The sequence below is a fragment of the Arachis stenosperma genome, chromosome 4, assembly GCF_014773155.1.
Source record: "Arachis stenosperma cultivar V10309 chromosome 4, arast.V10309.gnm1.PFL2, whole genome shotgun sequence".
NCBI classification, from domain to species: Eukaryota; Viridiplantae; Streptophyta; class Magnoliopsida; order Fabales; family Fabaceae; genus Arachis; species Arachis stenosperma.
In genome coordinates, this window is record NC_080380.1 from 81,614,108 (window position 1) to 81,633,328 (window position 19,221).

The following is a 19,221-nucleotide window of genomic DNA, read 5'->3' on the forward strand; positions in this document are numbered from 1 at the left end:
CTAGGCTACTAGTTTACTATTTAAACAACTTTTAGAGACTTATTTTGTACCTCATGACATTTTCATATCTGAATTACATACTTTTTGACGGCATGAGTCTCTAAACTCCATTGTTGGGGGTGAGGAGCTCTGCAGCGTCTCGATGAATTAATACAATTACTTTGTTTTCCATTCAAACACACTTGTTCTTATCTAAGATGTTCATTCGCGCTTAATTATGGAGAAGGTGATGATCCGTGACACTCATCACCTTCCTCAATCCATGAACGTGTGCCTGACAACCACCTCCGTTCTACATCAGATTGAATGAGTATCTCTTAGATTCCTTAATCAGAATCTCCGTGGTATAAGCCGGATTGATGGCGGCATTCATAAGAATCCGGAAAGTCTAAACCTTGTCTGTGGTATTCCGAGTAGGATTCTGGGATTGAATGACTGTGACGAACTTCAAACTCCTGAAGGTTGGGCGTTAGTGACAGACGCAAAAGAATCAATGGATTCTATTCCAACCTGATTGAGAACCGACAGATGATTAGCCGTGCTGTGACAGAGCATAGGAACGTTTTCACTGAGAGGATGAGAGGTAGCCATTGACAACGGTGACACCCTACATAGAGCTTGCCATGGAAGGGACCCTGCGTGTGGGAAGAGGACTTCAAGGAAAAGTAGAAATTCAAAGGACAAAGCATCTCCAAAACTCCAACATATTTCTCATTACTGCACACCAAGTAACGATTTGATTCTCTTTTATTTTTCTAATAAATCTAAACACTTTGACTTCTTACAATTAAATCCAAATAATCTTATTGGCCTCCTGACTAAGATTAATAAAATAAATATAGCTTGCTTCAATCCAATAATCTCTGTGGGATCGATCCTTACTCACGTAAGGTATTACTTGGACGACCCAGTGCACTTGCTGGTTAGTTGTGCGAATTGCCAAAGAGTTAGATTGCATTTCGTGCACCATTTACTTCGGCTGATTGGAAGACAACTAAGGTTGCATCAACGCCTGAAGGAATAAGAGTTCAAAACATGGCCTTGGATAGTAGGCTATGGAAGAATATTGTCATATGCCTCAAGGCTGCTGCTCCTCTCATTACAGTCCTTCGCTTGGTTGATTCAGATGAAAAACCAGCCATGGGTTTCATCTTTGAAGGCATGAGAAACGCCAAAGAAACAATCAAGACTAACTTCGGTTGTGTTAAAAAGAGGTAATCTTGAGTTTTGACTAATTGAAAGCTTTAATATTTGATTATCAATGTATCATGTTACCATGTTTTCTTCTTATATTCAGTTATTTATTTAATTTTCTTATTTTTATTCATTTGCATTGTTATTTTTAGTTATGAACCTATATGGGAAATTATTGATGGAAGGTGGGAAAGTCAATTGCATAGACCATTGCATGCAGCTGCGTATTATCTTAATCCTCATTATCACTATGAACCAAATTTCATGGTTGATGATGCTGACATTAAGATTGGTCTATATAGTTGTTTGAAAAAACTGGTTCCTAACTAGGAAGAAAGGAAAAAGGTTGGTCTACAGCTTCCTGACTTTCATTATGCTAGAGGCCTCTTTGGTAATGAAACTGCAAAGAGTAGTAGGAAGACCATGCTACCTGCTGAGTGGTGGGACTTCTATGGAGATAGTTGTCCAGAACTAAAGAAGTTTGCTATCCGAGTTCTAAGCTTAACTTGTAGTTCATCTGGTTGTGAGCGTAATTGGAGTGCATTTAAAATGGTAATTCCTTATTCCTTACTTCCTTAGAACTATTTATTATTTATTTTAATTTTAATTTTTGTATTTTTATTAACTATTGGCACTATATGTTTGTAGGTTCATACAAAGAGAAGAAATCGGTTGCATCAAAAGAAAATGAATGATCTAGTGTATGTGATGTATAATTTGAAGTTAAAGGGCAAGCAAATTAGAAAAACTCCAGAACTTGAATTTGATGCAGTGCATTCTGATGATGAGTGGATAACTGAGGATGTTAATGAAAATATTGCTGAAAGTGTTGAGCATTCTCACTTGCCAATGAATGACAATACTAATGATGATCCAAATAGTAATGAATTTGCTATTCCAGGTATGAATAGTAATGAATTCAACATGGGTGAAGGAGGTGAGAATGAGTTTATTGGGGATCCACAACAAAATTTAATAGAGGAAGAAGATGAACATGTGAATGATGATGAAGATTTTGTTGGCCGTGTTGAACCTGAGGCTGAAAGAAATGATGTTTCTGATGAAGATAGTGAAGATGATGATGTTGATGCCATGGAAGATGAAGATATTGGAGGATTTGAGTTTTAGAGTTTATTAGAAATTTAATTGTTGCTTTGTTGTTTTCTTTTGTGTTTTGGTTATGTCTTATGAACCTTTGATTGTGTAATTGTGTGTTTTATGTTGAACTAGATAAATACTTGTGAAGGATTTAAATGTGTGATCCAAAGTACTTGTTGTAACTTGTAATTTTAGTATTAGGTTAATTTATTATGTGTTTTGATGTTGAAATTGTTAGGTTTAAATGTCTATATCTGAGTAAATATATATATTATACATGATATATATATATTTTTTTTAAAAATGTATAACAGGTAAACTCGTATGAGTCTACGAGTCGAGTCTACGAGTCGAGTCTAGGTCAGCTCCACGAGTTTACCTAGACTCGCGAGTTTGACAACCTTGCTCACCCCCAACCATGGGGTTTAGAGACTCATGCCGTCAAAGATACAAATTCAAATGTAAAATGTCATGAGGTCTAAAATAAATCTCTAAAAGTAGTTTTTATACTCAACTAGTAACCTAGGTTTTCAGAAAATGAGTAAACTAAGATAGATGGTGCAGAAATCTACTTCCGAGGCCCACTTGGTGTGTGTTGGGGCTGCGCATTGAAGCTTTCACGTGTAGAAGCCTTCTTTGGAGTTGAATGCCAGTTTGTAACTTATTTCTGGCATTTGACTCTAACTTGCAACTTGTTTCTGGCGTTTAACGCCATAATAGGGCAGAAAGTTGGCGTTGAATGCCAATTTGCGTCATCTAAACTCGGGCAGAGTATGGACTATTATATATTTCTGGAAAGCCTTGGATGTCTACTTTCCAACGCAATTAAGAGCGCGCTATTTGGGTTTCTATAGCTCCAAAAATCCCATTTCGAGTGCAGGGAAGTCAGAATCCAATAGCATCAACAGTCCTTTATCAGCCTCTGAATCAGATTTTTGCTCAGGTCCCTCAATTTCAGCCAGAAAATACCTAAAATCACAGAAAAACACACAAACTCATAGCAAAGTCTAGAAAATGTGATTTTTGCATAAAAACTAATAAAAATATACTAAAATGTAGCTAGATCCTACTAAAAACTATATGAAAATATCCCTAAAAAGTGTATAAAATATCCGCTCATCAGGAGTGGACCAAGTAATTCGAAGATGTATCCTGGAGACTGAAATCCAACCCATTCTTGAAGCTTGCCATTCGTTCAAATGTGGTGGCCACTTTGGATCACAAAGGACTGCTAAAAAGGTGTTAGATTGTGGATTCTGGTGGCCAACCTTATTCAAGGATGCTAACTGGTTATGTGTGTCTTGCCATCAGTGTCAGAAGTCGGGAAACACGTCCCAAAGGGATTAGATGCCTCAACAACTTATGTTGTTCTGTGAGATATTTGATGTATGGGGCATTGACTTTATGGGACCGTTTCCCAACTCAAGTGGGTATCTATATATTCTGTTAGCAGTTGACTACGTGTCAAAGTGGGTGGAAGCAATACCTACCCGCCTTGACGATGCCAATACCATCATTTCTTTTATTAGGAATAACATTGTATGCCGTTATGGGTCGCCACGAGCAATCGTGAGCAACCAAGGATCCCACTTTTGTAACAGAAAAGTAGAGGCACTGCTCAAGCGCTATGGGGTAGTGCATAAGGTTGCCACTGCTTATCATTCGCAAACCAATGGACAAGCCGAAGTGTCCAACCAGGAGATTAAGAGAATCTTGGAGAAAGTGGTCAATCCACAAAGGAAGGATTGGAGCCTCGGTTAGGAAATGCACTATAGGCGTATAGAACGGCCTATAAGACTCTATTAGGGATGAGTCCCTTCCAGATCATCTATGGTAAGGCATGCCACCTTCCGGTGGAGATTGAGCACAAAGCCTATCGGGCAGTAAAGCGGTGCAACATAGATTTGACCCAGGCAGGAGTAGCCAGAAAATTGTAGCTAGAGGAGCTCGAGTGTTTGAGGAATGAAGCATATGAGAATGCCCAGATTTACAAGGAAAAGACTAAAACATTCTATGACCATCACATCCGGAAGAAGGACTTCCAAGAAGGTGATGAAGTTCTCCTCTATAATTCGAGGCTTCGTTTCATGCCTGGCAAGCTCCGCTCTAGATGGGAAGGCCTTTTCAAGGAGAAGGAGATAAAGCCCTATGGGGTGGTGGAGTTGTTTGATCCTAAAAGTGAAGCAACTTTCAAGGTGAATGGACATAGAGTAAAGAAGTATCATGGCTACAAGCTCCCAAAAGATCTAGAGGTGTTACTATTGGCGGATGCACCTAGAGAAGGAGAAGCTTGAGCAACTGACCGTCCAACTTAAGGATGTTAAAGAAAAGTGCTTGGTGGGAGGCACCCCACCGTGGTAAGTTCTTCCTTGTATATACTGTTTTGTTTTTAGCTTTAGATTCTTGTGAATTTTGTGACTTCTTGATGTTGTTGATAGCTTAGGAATGCTAGTTTTATTGATCTTATTGGATAACTAGGATATTTAGATAGATTTCATCATTTTGGTATGGAAGAATTGTTGAAGTGGAGAAAATGCTATGTTTTGAATAGTGCATGAATTTGAGTGTGTTCTCTTGACTACTAGCTTGAACACCTGCCAAAAATGTGTTAGAATAGCTCTTGTTATGCTTTAAAAAAAGCAAGGAAAAAGGGCATCCGCGCGTGAGCGCACTGTGCGCGCGCGCCGGTGGTGTATTTCTTACTCCTGGGCCAAAAAACCCGAGAGTTGTGCCCACCTTGTACCCACTTTGTGTCCACTTCAAGTCAGGCACCCACGCGCCAGCGTGCATGCCGCCTGCGCACCCCCTTGCAACTTGGTCATCGACGCGCAAGCACACTGTGCGCGCATGCGCCGATGGTGCACTATGAACTCCCTGGTACAACAAATCCGAGAGTTGTGCCATACTTGTGCCATACTTGTGCCTAGTCTGTACCCGCACTGACGCATCCGCGCACTGCCCGCGTCCGCGCCGGTAGCCAACCCCATCAGGCACGTGTCAGCGCAATGTGTGCATCCACGCGCCTGTGCTACTTGCCAACTCTGGTATAAAAACCTGAAACTTAGGCCAACTTTGTGCCAGTCCTGTGCCAGGGGCACATCTGTACTTGCGTGTACGCGCCAATGATGCGCACGCGTCCCTCGCTCAACTCTCACCGACACGCTAGCGCACCGTGCGTGCGCATTGGTCGCACGAACCAGTTTTAAAGTTGCGCACCTTGCTTCTCTCATCCTCTTTCTTGTTTCTTTCTTCTTCTTTCTCCATCCTTTCTATTCTCTTCTCATCTTTTCTCTTCCATACTCCACCACCACTGTCTCTGGCTACTCACCGGCGACCACCTCCTCTTCTGGTGGCACTACATCTCTTCCCTCTCTTTCTCATCTTCAAAAGGAAAATTCACCTTATTCTTTTTCACTTCTCAAGGTTCTACTTCCCCCATATCTCATCTATTACTTCCTTTGCATCATTTCTTTTTCTAGTTAGATTTTTCTTGTTGATTTCCTTATTTTCTATTTTAGTTGCATGATTATACCACTTGTTTTTTGCTTGTTTACTCTTTCTTCTTTTTGTTTTTCCATGGATGTTGAACTTGAACTTTGATTTATTTTGATGGATCTTGTTGATTGTTTTTCATTATCTTTGTCAGTGGATGATGTTGTGTGATGATTGATACTTCATTTTGGGCTTCTAATTGGTTGAGTATCTCATAATTGCTCATTGCTTGTTAAATACACACCAAGTGTTCGAGGAAATACACATATGCCATCTTGGTTTATTCTAGTCATATATCTTCAAATTGGTACTTCCTCCTCATTCACTTGCTCTCTTCTAAGTGCATTGAATCCATTTCGCTTATTACTTGCTAATTAGATACTCATTGAACATGACTTGCTCTTTGTTTTGGATGCTTGAGATCATTCCTCTCATGCCATATTGCATGCTTTACTCCCTCTTGCATCCCATGCCAAGTGTTGTGACCCATGCTTCTATGACTACTTTGTTGTACTATTTCTTTTGGGCACTACCTCTCACTTGCGTATTTGTTGAGTTGATCCTTTGGGTTTAACACTTTCCTTCTTTCCCCTCCTTTTTCAAGATGGCCACCAAGAAAGGCAAGGAGAAAGCTTCAAGGAAACCAGCCACAAAGAGGGCACCCCCGAAGTCACGCTATAAGGCGCACTCTTCATTAGGAGCCAAACCTCTATCTAAGAAGGCGAAGGCACCCGCTCCTATTGATGACAATGAGAAAAGCAAACCAGCAAAGGATTCTTCAAGATTTCCCAACTGTTTCTGGGAATTTGTGTTCCCCGCCATGGTTGAGAGGAACTATCATGCTGAGCATCTACTCGCTCCGCCGGACAAAGTTGCTCCTTGTATTCTACCCCGCATTGAACAGCGAGGATGGGAGTTTTTTCTGAGAAAACTACAAGAGGTCAACCTCTCATGGGTGGTAGAATTCTACACTAAATACCAGCTTCCCTCTCTTCAATCAGTATACGTGCGCTGGAAGCAAGTCTCAATATCAGAAGAGGCTATTCAGCAAGTGCTTAATGTCTTACCAGTACCAAGTGACATGGATGGCTACCAAGAGGTCTTACGTTAGCGAGAAAAGTCTGGATTTGACCAGGACTCGGTCCTCCGAGTCAATGCTGAACCAGAGGCATTTTGGACCCATGGTCAACTCTGAATGAGACCCATGTGCATTGACGCCCGTTTGGTGTGTTCTACCTAGCACCCACAAGTCGTCCTTCACGGCGGATCTCGCTTTGCTTGTTTGGTGTGTTCTCACGGGGAGACCGGTGAACATTCCACTTCTTGTCAAGCAAGCGATGGGTCAAGTCCATGCCCAGGGCAATTTGCCATTTCCAGCATTGGTATCTGATTTAGTTGCTGCTGCAGGTGTTCCTTGGGAAGCCATGGACACAAAAGCTATAATTCCAGCTAAGGGCGATGTAGTCCCAAGCAGAAAATACTTACATCTTCCGATGAACAAACCAAGCCTTGACATAGCCCTACCATCTATTATTCCTTCCACCTCATCGTCACCACCGCTGAGATCCACACATCAAAGGATAGAAGATCTACACCGGAAGATTGATAGATATGAGCGGCACAACTAACGCCGATACACTTGCATCAAGAAGCTTCTGCGTTGTGTTATCCCTAGCATGGAGGAACCCGAAATATTCACATCCACCTCAAACCCAAGTGATGGGAGCTCTGATGAAGGGGATAGTGAAGGTTCCGGTCCCGATCGTCCTTTGCGCATTGTTAGTAGCACGGAGGACCGTGCTAAATTCTAAGTGTGGGGAGGTCGTTCGACCGATCTCCATGGGTAACAATCTCTTCCTTTCAATAACCATGGATTTATCTTTTGCTTAGTAGTTAGTACATTGCATGTGTAGTTAGTCTTGTTTGTAAATATCTTTTGCATGATAGTTAGTCTCTATAGAGTTGCTTGGTCAAAATAATAACTTCTTCCCCAAGAAACTGTGTTTTGGGGTACCCTACCAATTTTGGAAAATTTTTTGCGGAAAACTTGCTTCAAAAATGTATTTTGGAACATAATGATTGAGCTGAGAACACAAGCATGTAAGTTTTGAGCCTATTGTGTGGTTATATCTTCTAACCACTATTTCCCATTCTTGTGTGCATTATTCTCTCTCTATGATTGCAATCCTTGTTTTGTCTGATTCTATATGTCCATTACTTGTGTATAAATGCATTTACATGATTGAGGCCGTCGCTTCAATAGTCACTTCTCCCAAATGGCCTTAACCCTTTTATCTACCATTTCTAACCAATTTTGAGCCCATGACACACCCTTTTTGTTCTTAAATAGAGCACATCAACAACCCTAAGTGAAAAACCATGAATGTCCCTAAATTTGGATCCTTGATTAGCCTAGGTGAGTTAGGATGTGTATCATTCAATTGGGAGGGTATACTTGGGAACTTGGGTAGATATAGAGGTGTATTGTAACTGTAATTGAAAATTCTGGGATTTGGGAACATACTCATGTATTGAATGATTGAACCATATGCATTGAAACTTTTATACATGAACCCCAAGAAAAAGGGGACCAAAAAAAAAAAAAAAAAGAAAAAGAGAAGAAATTCATATGTGTATATATGAGAATGTATGAAAAAAGAAAAAAATGAAAAAGGAAAGAAAAGCAATGAAAGGGGACAAAAATGCCCCAAGACAAAGTAATAAAAAAATAATGCATATGGATGTGAATTGAAAAGAATGCATGAGTATGCAAAAAGTGAAACTCAAGGGTAGCTAGATAATGTATTATAGTTGTATAGGTTGTTCTATGTGTCTAGTGGGATTCTAGGTTAATCAAGGACTCAAATTTTAAGCTCACTTGACCATATACATCCTTACCTTCACCCTAGCCCTATTACAACCCATGAATAAGACCTCATGACACTTGTATGCATGCATTAAGTAATTTTTGATTGTTAGATGAAAGACAAATCTTGGAAAGCATGATTAGGAGAGGATCGAGTGACGAACCCTATACACTTGAGTGCATAGAGCGGATACACATCCGGCGAGGGTTCGATGCTCAACTCCTTGTTCCCCGCTTTCACAAGCGTTCATTTAGCAAGTTATATGCACTTCATAGTGGTATTCAGTTTGGTAGGATTCATGAACTACATATCATTTTCACCCTATATGCTCACATGTGTTCTTGGAGGATGGATTTACCCTTGACAAAGTAGATAGACGATTTTACATTAGTTGCATGCATTCACTTAGGTAGTTTGCATTTCATAAACCCTTTCTCACCATGATCTTTGGTCTTTTTATTTTAAGCATGAGGACATGCTTGGTTTAAGTGTGGGGAGATTTGATAAACCCCAATTTTGTGGTTTATCTTGTGCTTAATTTGGGGGTTTTTGTCAATATTTCTCGCACTTATTCACAAGAAATGCATGGTTTTGTGTTCACTTCCTAATATTGCTCCATGATGAAAAACATGCTTATTTTGCCTTAGAATTACTATATTTTGATCCTCTTTTATTGCCATTCGATTCCGTGATGTATTTGTTGAGTGATTTCAGAATTAATAGGGTAAGAATGGCCTAGAAGAGAGAAAGAAAGCATGCACAAGAGGAATGAACATGAAGATTTGGAGTTTGGAAACTTCAGCACCGACGCGCACGCGCACTTCACGCGCACGCATGGATGAGCATAGCTGGAAGCGGCGCGCAAGGATGGACGCATCCGTGCGGACCAAAGAATTCCAACCGACGCGCACGCGCACTTGGCGTGCACGCGTGGATCACAAAAGCAATCGACGCGCAGGCATACATGGCGCACACGCGCGGAAGCTGCACGTAACCTCATTAAAGAAAATTGTGCCTGGCGATTTCTGAGGCTCATTAGGCCCAAATTCAAGCTGTTTCTACATGGAAAAGACCCAAGGATGCTAGGAAGAAGGGGGGATCAATCATTTTACACTAAGACACATTTTCTAGTTTTTAGTTCTTTGTTCTTCTAGAGAGAGAAACTCTTGTTCCTCTCTAGATCTAGCTTTAATTTGATTTTCCCTCGTTAAATTCTGAATTGGATCTTGTTAATTACTAGTTTTGATTGTTTAATTTGAATTCCTTAGTATAATTTTGCTTAGATCTTGTGTTAGTTTTATGGATTCTTGTCAAGTGTTACTTTATACCCATTGCATGAATATTGTGAATCTTGATTTGTTGATGTTACATTGATGATTTCTACGATTAATTGTGTTGTTTGAGTGATTGTATGGTGATACTTGTTAGTGGGTATTTGTTAATTTCAATCCAATTGCAATTTGAACATGTCTTTTGTTAATTCTCACCATGTGTTTGATGAATTGTTTACTTCGATTATGGAGTAGTTCCTTTTACTCTTGGCTTAGGCCAAGGGAATTGGGTGAACTTGAGTTGTTGGGTCTAATAGATTTGATTATTTGGAACCCTTAGTGGTCAATTTGATAGCCATTGACACTAGCCTACTACTAGGTTAATTAGTAGTGAGGTTAGACCTTATGGGTGGATGTTGACCAAACCATTTAACATACTTCAAGTATAGAAGTAAACTTAATGAGCTTGGTTTCTCATAATTGTCAAGATATGGTTATTAGACAAGGATAGTGACCCCAATTCCCATGTCTAGCCAAGAGTTGCTTTTATCATTCTTATCTGAAAACCCCAAAATCTTGATTGCTTTGTCTTAGTTATAGTTACTTGTTTAGTTTAGAACAGAATTCTATTGAATGTTGTCTTCTTAGTTTGGAATTGCTCACATATTGCTTAGTTATTTGAATTAGTTCCTTACACTTTAAGATTACTTGTTTGCTAAGATTCCTAGTTTAATTCCTTGCTCATGACTTACAACCCCGGATTTCTAACCAATGTTGAAGCACATGTTTGCCCATTCCTTGTGAGACGATCCAAGGTTTGAATACTTCGGTTATTTTATTAGGGTTGAACTTGTGACAACCAATTCCTTTCTAAATTTGATCCTCGAGGATTGTTGTTGGTAGAGCTATACTTGCAACGCAACTTTATTGAGAAATTCTCTTCCGACACAGTCCACGAGCGCGCATCACACACTCATGTAAATTACAAATATTTTAACTAATATAAAAGTTTATGTAGGCATTTGACAAAAAAGAGTGGGAGCAGTTTAATAGCAAAAAGGTTGCCTCAGTAGCATTTACAACAATGCAAGGAAAGAACAAAAAAATTGTCGTACAAAAGTGAAGAAGCAGCACAATTATCTGCTGCTAGGGACTCTAAATATGTCAATATTTCATGTGAATGTATATATGTGAATGTATATTAGGTACTGTTATATTAGTTTTCACAATGTTGTAATAAAGCCTAAAAAAGATGTGAATGTATATATGTGAATCAGTTTCTTTGACTTACTCTTATGATAGATCAACCATCTAGAATATTCTTACCAGATCAGCTATCAAAGTTTCTCTATATTTGTCCTCTGATTTAGTATTTTACTGTTTTGAATCTAATTCAGAAGCTCAAGTATTAAAGCATGGTAAAATATATATAATAGTATAGTATGCTGCTCACAGGATAAATCATTAAAGAAAAATAAAGTATTTGATAAGATAAAACATCATAATTAAAACAAAAAAGTCCATAATTTAAGATCTAAGCTATAAAAAAGGGTAAAAAATTTAAAATATAATAGAAAAATTAAACCAATTAAAAAATTTAAAATATATTGAAAAGACCAATTAATGTGAAATAAGAATTAACCTAAAATTATTAAATTAATCAAAGATGGTAAGTTCTTTAATTTTACAACCAATTGTCTTGAGTTTATAATTTTTAAAAAAAAAAACCTTTTAAATAATAGAAAGATCAAACAGAAAAAGGTCCATCTAGTATACATATGTATTTTGATACAGATTTACAGATTTTTATTTTTATTGTAATTTTTTATTGACACGTTGCGTTTCTCTTTGGCTGGAAGCAGGTAGGTGTGAGGAAGCTGGCGAAGCTCATTGGAGGGTTGGGTGAGCCGGCTGGATAGCGTGACTGAGAACGGGATTTTGCTGTTGAGGGTTCTGTTGGTGCCTTAGTTGGGCCTTTTGGTTTGTTCCCAAAAAAGAGTGGGTGTAATCCAAAAAGTGGGTTCTCTGGGTCAGTCTTCTCCTCTTATCAAAGGAAACCCTATCACCGTTAACGAAGAACGCCACCGCAGGTCTCGTAACTCTTTCTGTACCTGGCGATTGGCTACTGCGTCTATTCCGGGTGCTCCCTCCTATTTAGCGAGTTATCCACGGACGCCAATCTCCAGGTTATGCGTCATACCCAGGGATCGGTGGTGCTCACGGAAGTCGTCTTGGTCAGATGCGCTAGTTGCGCAGTCAGTCGTGTTGCTCATCCTCCGCCGTGCTTGTCAGTCGAAGGTAACAGCTGCTCGGCCCACTGAATGATTAGCTTTGAGTGTTGGCATCGAAACGTGATCAGGTTAGGTCAAATATGTGTGTTGCATTTGAAATGTGCATTTTGAATTTTTAGTTACTAGTATTGGCTTTAAGGTGGAAATTTGAAATGCTGCTGATGTTGTGGATATAGGATTAGGAATCCATGGATTAGGGTACTTTCCTCCAACAATTTCACAGGAGAGCTAACTGCAACCAGTTGCCAACCTCAGTTACTTACAGTATATGTAAGCTTCATTTTTTTATAATAAATAATCGCTAATGGCAAAGTGGAACAACATTTTTTATTTTTTTCCCTTAAATTATTCAGTCGACTTAGGGATAATCAATTCTCTGAAAAGATTCTTGATTTTATTGAGAGCTGGAGAAGTCTCAAAATATTGTGTGAACCCTTTAAATTCTCTATTTTTTCAATAAATTTTCTATTATTCTTGAATTGCAATATATCCATGTGATGCTACAATTAATAATAGTTTGTTCTGTTTTTTTTTATATATATATATATAGAAATATTACAGGGAGTGGACTAAGTGAGCCAATTCCTTCTAGTATTTCAAAATTGAGCAACTTAACTGACTGGTAAGCATGATATGTTTTATGTGTATAGAACAAGATATGGTTTCATTGTAACAACTTTATGTGTTTAATTAATTATCTTTGGTTCTAATTATTTTGATTTGCAGGAGAATAAGTTATTTGAGTGGATCCGAAATTTCAAGTTTTCCCGAACTTAGTACTAAGTCGATGAGATATCTGTGAGTAGTTGATACGTTTGAATCTTTAAAAAGTGGAAAGTAAAAATAATGAAAGGAAAAAAAGTTATTCACAATACCATGATTCTGTTTGTGATGATTTCACAGGATTTAAAGGTGTTGCAACATTCATGGAACACTTTAAAGGATCTTGAACTCCGACAATAATATGTGAGACATCACACATGACTAATTTATTATTGAGTCTTGGCTAATTTAGAGGCTATTAACATGTTCTTGATTATTTATTTTTCAGAGACCTCAGCTTTAACAAATTGATTGGACCAATTCCACCTTCCTATGAGAAGTTGACAAAAGTGAGTTACACGTAATAATTAAATTATCATGCTTGATACTTTGAGATAGTATAACTGTTATTTTGGAGCATACTTTAATTTTATAATGATAGATCTATTGGCTTAACATTTAAAAAAATAAAAAATAAAAAACATATACATTCAGAAAATTATGTATGTACTTCAACTCTTCACGTATGGCTCCATGTGACATAATTAATACTATTCAGAAAGGACAAGTAAGTTTGGAATTTGGATGAGATTAGTATTACTAATAATTTTATGTCTATTTGTAATAATTAGTAATTTGTATTTATATATACAAAGGTTAAAGGTCGATGTATTTATTAGCTTCAATTGAAAATTGTATAATGTAGATTTCTTTATATTGATCATCTATCTCCTTAATTTCTTGTAATAATGTAGATTTTTAACTGGAAACCTTCTCTGTGGATCAGTGCCTTCATGGACGAGCGATGCTACCAGGTTATAATAATTTCTTTATCAAATACCACTTTTTAGTTAGTTGTTTTAGTTAAACACAATCATTAATTTTTTATTGTTTTATATGTTATCAGTTAAATTTACTTCTTAAGAGGTTTCTCTATAGTGTGTGTTTGATGAACATCTCCCATTATTTTGTTGCATCTCCCATTTATTCTGAATCACATTCTATCCCTTGTATATACTATAAAATCCCCCTTTGCGTCTAAATATTGGAGCTGTTATGAAATTGAGGAATTGTAGCACCCTACTAAGCATGGACACCTTCACAGACACTAGAGACATGAACATAGTAATTTAAATTTTTTGTTTCGCAGGGGACATGCCAGAAGTATATCATGAAAAAAAAGTTGTAAATGATTTATAATTAGATCTTCATGTGTTTTTTATAATATAAGACCCACTGAAGTTTTTTTGTATTTTAATTCTTGCCACTAAATTCTAAAAAGGGTTTTTTACCCTGTTGTCTACGATTTTGCTTGGAACCTTGTTGAACTTATGGTGGTTTTTGAGTAGATGTATTTATAGTAAATCGAAACTAATGGAGTTGATTTATCATTAGCCAGATACATGTATAAATCGAACAAAAAGAATTCGATTTACGAAGGAGGCTAAGTCGAAGTTTTTTTTATTCGATTTAGTAGTTTGCATTTAAGTCCATACTCATTGATTCGATTTACTAGTGTTTGTTCTAATTCGAATTCGTTCAACGCAATTTATATTTAATCAGTAAAGTTGAAACTATACCGATCCGATTTGATATTTAGACCATGTAAGACAGAGAACCAATTCGAAATAGTTAAATCCAAAATTAACCGCTCAAAAATCAGTTATGCCCGGTAAAAACCGGTATGACCAATCCGCTTGGAATTGAAAATTTGTTCAAAATGCTAGAGGCAGGGTTTCAAGTTTCAACCCTTACCCTCATAAATGGAGATGCCATATGCTCTTTATATATAGCAGGTCCATTTATATATATAAATAATTTACTTTTATTTAATATATTTTAATTTTAGTTATAAAATCACTCATTTTTAAATTAATTATATTTTTATTTAACAATAATTATAAACTCACTTATTTTTTTTAATTTTATAATATCTATTAATATTATTTTTTAATAAATACTTGTAGTATAATAGTATAATAAACATAAACTGATTAATAAATTATTAAAATTTAAAAATAATAGTTATTTTAATATAAAAACCAAAATAAATATATTTATGATAGAGTAAAAATAATAAAATACTAATTGTTCTTGTTCCATATTATTTTAAAATAGCTTGATATTCTTAAAATGTTAGTTAAAATATGTATTTTAAATTTTTTACTATTTTTTTTCTCTGCGAAAGACCGAGTCAACCTGTTCAACCAATAACTTACCGGTTCAACCAATGATCCAATGACCCAATAACTTAACCGATTCGATCATCAGTTTGGTTCTAATAACTATGAGCTCCATGTAGTAACCATAGAATTTTTAAAATAAAATAAAAAAACTTATTATTTTCCAAAATCCCATTTTTCATCTTTAATTTTTCAAATTAGATTTTCTGTAGTATTTAGGGCGAATTCGCCTAACCTTGGCGAACTCCACCTCAATTCTTTCCAAAATCCACGAAAACTCTAATTTCTAAGCCATTATCATCGTATCCAATAGTATATACAGATATACAAAAATACACGGACAACAAGCATGACTTCTTCAACATTGCTGGCGACAACGGAAACTATTTTCATAGTCTTCAGAAATGGGAATAAGCCATATTTATCAAGGATTTTTTTCATTATTAATAAAAAAATTATTATTTTCCCTGTAAAAATGACTTATTACTATATTCCATTATGTATTTCTATGGATTCTGGAGATGATAACGGTTGTCATTATCCACTATGAAGCTTAAAAATTTGCGTTAACCATTTTCTTTCAAATTTGAAGTGGAGTTCGCCGGGAGATTTAGCGAAATCTATAAAAAAACGTATTTATGAAATTAAAGTTGAAAAATAGAGTTTCGAAAAATAATAATTTTTTATTTTATTTTAAAAAAAAATCTAGTAACCATATCATAACCCCATGGGTGCATCAGTTTTTTTTAGACGGAGGTGCATTAGTTTCATTCCATAAGAGTTTTCCTTTTGGACCCTTTCTCTTTTTATTTTTTTAACTCCTTGGATAAAAGAATAACAAAAACCGTAGCAAGAAGCTTATTTTTTTGGTAACACAAAGTCCAGCCCAATCAATTGATACGTTTGCACAGCGACGTTACGAGAGTTGCAAGCCAGCCATGAGGCATGACGAGCGCGCCTAAAACAAGCCTGTCCCACCGCCTCCCTATAGCTCCACACCTTAGACACGTGTCCCTCAGGCATTCACGCAGAAGCTAGGCAGAAGGAATAAGGGAATGTCTGTATACATGTTGATCTGTATACTATAATTTTTCAACAGGAAATTAACTAAAGATCTATCCAAACTTTTAAGGATATCTATTGTAAATTATAAATAAGAATTTCGAATCTTCAATTCTGTAAAGTCATTCATATAATGTCCACAGAAGGATCCATTTAAAATATAGTGCATAACAAATTTTTAAGTAAAAGGAATGAAACTAATCAATTCTAAATATAAATCAAACATGACTATATGATAATTACGAATTTCTAAATTTGTATCTGAATCTTTTTGTCTATGCTTATTATAATTCCTAGTAACAGAGCTAATAATATTACTTAGCATCAAGTTACAAGATCTTAAAATCAAGTTGTGGACATCAAATTGTAAGATCTTAAAATTAAATTGTGGGCATCAAGTTGTAAGACCTTAAAATCAAATTGTGATAGTTAAATCAATCAATGATCTTAATTTTTTTATTATAATAATAAATCAATAAAATATATAAATAAACAAAGATGGATCCGTTTTTCATACAAATACCAAATAACATTCATCATATCTACATAACTATAAAGAAGAGTAATGTTTAAATAATCACTTAACATGTGGTTAACACTTCACTAGACAACAAACAGATTTGACATTCAAATAATAACACTACAACTATTAAACCAAAAAATCAAAGGAATTCAATAAACCAATGGTCATTCTTCTTTAGCTTTTTAGCAAAATAATAACACACTACAACCTCTTCCAACCTCTTTCCACTCTCACATTATTCAGCTTTACATCTCTTTTTTTTTTACTTCTTCTCCAAACTTTCTTGCATACCTTTCGTCATCATCTAGGCTTTAACAAACAGTAATGATGGTGGTGCTGTTTTCAGCATATCAATATAAACCAAAACCCAAGGTTAACATGAAGGCACAAATTGATAAACACTGATAGAATAAGAATGGAATTCATAGTTTGGTATAGAACAATAGGTAAAATATTTTTTTCCTTTCATAGTTTGCATAAACATTTATCTCATGCCTAGTCAAACTCCTCTGACTTCTAGCCTTTATTAAGGGTTCAAGCAACTCTCCCACAAGCTCCAAGAAGTCCTTGGTTGGAGTTTTCACATTCATGACATATAATAGATATCTACAAAAATATTGGTGGTAAACACAAATGAAATAAAGAAAAGAAAAGAATAACTTAGTTCACTGGTGTATATATATAGAGAGAGATAAAGTTTTTGGACCTTATAGCTAGTCAAGGCTATACTTGAAAAGATTCAATTTCTAAACTTCTAATGAGGCCAATTGAGATATGGTCATCTGATTTATCCCATTAACTTTGAAATAACTAACGATTACTAGTGTAAGGCTAAAAAGAAAAGATGTCTAGTAACATAAACAAGATGTTGTGGCTAGGATAGATAATAAGAAACATGCACTTTGACAAGATTTCTGATCATGATCAAATATTTACTATTGTTATTCTTTAATAGTACAATAGAGGCATTGAAGAATCAAATTAATAAGAACAAAAGAACAAAATGTAGGGGTTGAAAATCAAAGAGTAAAAAAAGTGATGAATTGCAAACCCGACAAGAACAAAAGAACAAAATTGATATTCTATTTTTTGGTGAATTAATAAGTTTAATACCTAGATATAAGGATTGTTTTTCATAACAACTCAGTAATAGGAGAATAACAAAAAAAGTTGACATGATCAAAACCTTGCTATAGTACAGTACGAAACACTATTAAGACATAAATTGACGATAATAAAATGCAGATGTTGAACCAAAGAGAAAAAAATGTGATGAATTGTAAACCTGAAAAGTGGTTATCCTCTTTCATTTGTTGTCCTCTCACCACCGCTAGCTGCCTCTAGCCGTCGCAGCCGTTGTGATTGCGTCTTACAGTTGGACAGGGTAAGAAAATGAAGATTAAAGAGCAATTTTATATTTTTCAGATCTTGTCTCTCTCGACCTTTTTGTTTTAAATTATTTGAATCTTGAAATTAAAAAATTAAAGTTTATTAAATTTTGATATTTGTTTAGCTTATAAGGGTAGTATTTTTCTAAAATAAAAATAAAGATGTTTCAGTTTTTTATTAGAAATAAATAAAAGGTTATTTTTGTCAATTTTATCTAAATTATAAGGATATTTTAGTAAAAATAATATGATATATATTTTAGAAAAAGAAATTTAAATGCTGACATGAATTCTATAAATTTGCGAAATTTTTAATTAGATTCCTATATTTTTTTTTCTTTTAATTGGGTCCTTGTATCAATTTTTTTTAATTAGGTCTCTTTTGAGAGTAATTGACTTAATTTTATAGGAACTCAACTAAAAAAATTAGTGCAGGGATCCAAATTAAGGGAAAAAAAAGTGTAGGAACCCAATTAAAAAAAAATTGGTGTAAGGACTTAATTGAAAAGAAAAAAAAAGTACAAGGACCTAATTAAAAATTTCGCATAACTATAGGGACCAACAGAATAATTAAACCTAATATAAATTACTTGTCATGTTTTTATTTGTTTCCATTTTTATGGTACCGATACGTATAAATTTATTATCGTACCGAAAGAAACACAAAAAATATTTGACACCTAACTTTTGTTTTTTTTATTAAACTATTATCTTCTATTCATTTTTATTTATAGAATTCTTCGTATATTGATTATATGTTTGAGTATTTAATTTTTTAAAAATATTTAATAACAAAAAAAATTAACTAAAAATAATTATAACTTATCTTATTTAATATTTAATAAATTATTATAACAATTAATTAATATTAAATAAAATAAATTTTAATTGTTTTTGGTCTTTTTAACATTATAATTAATATTTCAACTCAATGAGTATTAAATACGTAGTCAATTAATGAATATTAAATATTCCGGAATTTACTTTGTAGCTATTATAAATGCAACATACCACATGCATGTTAGCTATTCTTCTTAGAAGAAACAGAGATAATACAAAACACAATTACAGTGAAACCTTATTCAAAAAT

General features: G+C 35.3%; 1 protein-coding gene and 1 long non-coding RNA gene across 3 annotated transcripts; both read left to right on the forward strand.

The window, feature by feature from the left end:
* The first annotated feature begins 1,035 nt into the window (after window positions 1–1,035).
* Window positions 1,036–2,675, forward strand: LOC130975140 (uncharacterized). The gene is made up of 5 exons (XM_057899969.1): window positions 1,036–1,214; window positions 1,347–1,461; window positions 1,525–1,746; window positions 1,843–2,277; window positions 2,607–2,675. The coding sequence occupies exons 1-5, from the start codon at window positions 1,036–1,038 to the stop codon at window positions 2,673–2,675; spliced, it is 1,020 nt and encodes a 339-aa protein (XP_057755952.1).
* A 9,204-nt stretch (window positions 2,676–11,879) lies between these two features.
* LOC130973673 (uncharacterized) lies at window positions 11,880–14,552 on the forward strand. 2 transcript variants are annotated; one of them, XR_009084235.1, is made up of 8 exons: window positions 11,880–12,281; window positions 12,390–12,483; window positions 12,764–12,835; window positions 12,940–13,011; window positions 13,117–13,179; window positions 13,265–13,325; window positions 13,731–13,790; window positions 14,126–14,552. It is a non-coding gene; the product is annotated as an uncharacterized LOC130973673 (long non-coding RNA). The 2 variants fall into 2 exon arrangements; XR_009084234.1 differs by having other exon boundaries at window positions 11,881–12,281; window positions 13,731–14,552.
* Window positions 14,553–19,221: the final 4,669 nt, after the last annotated feature.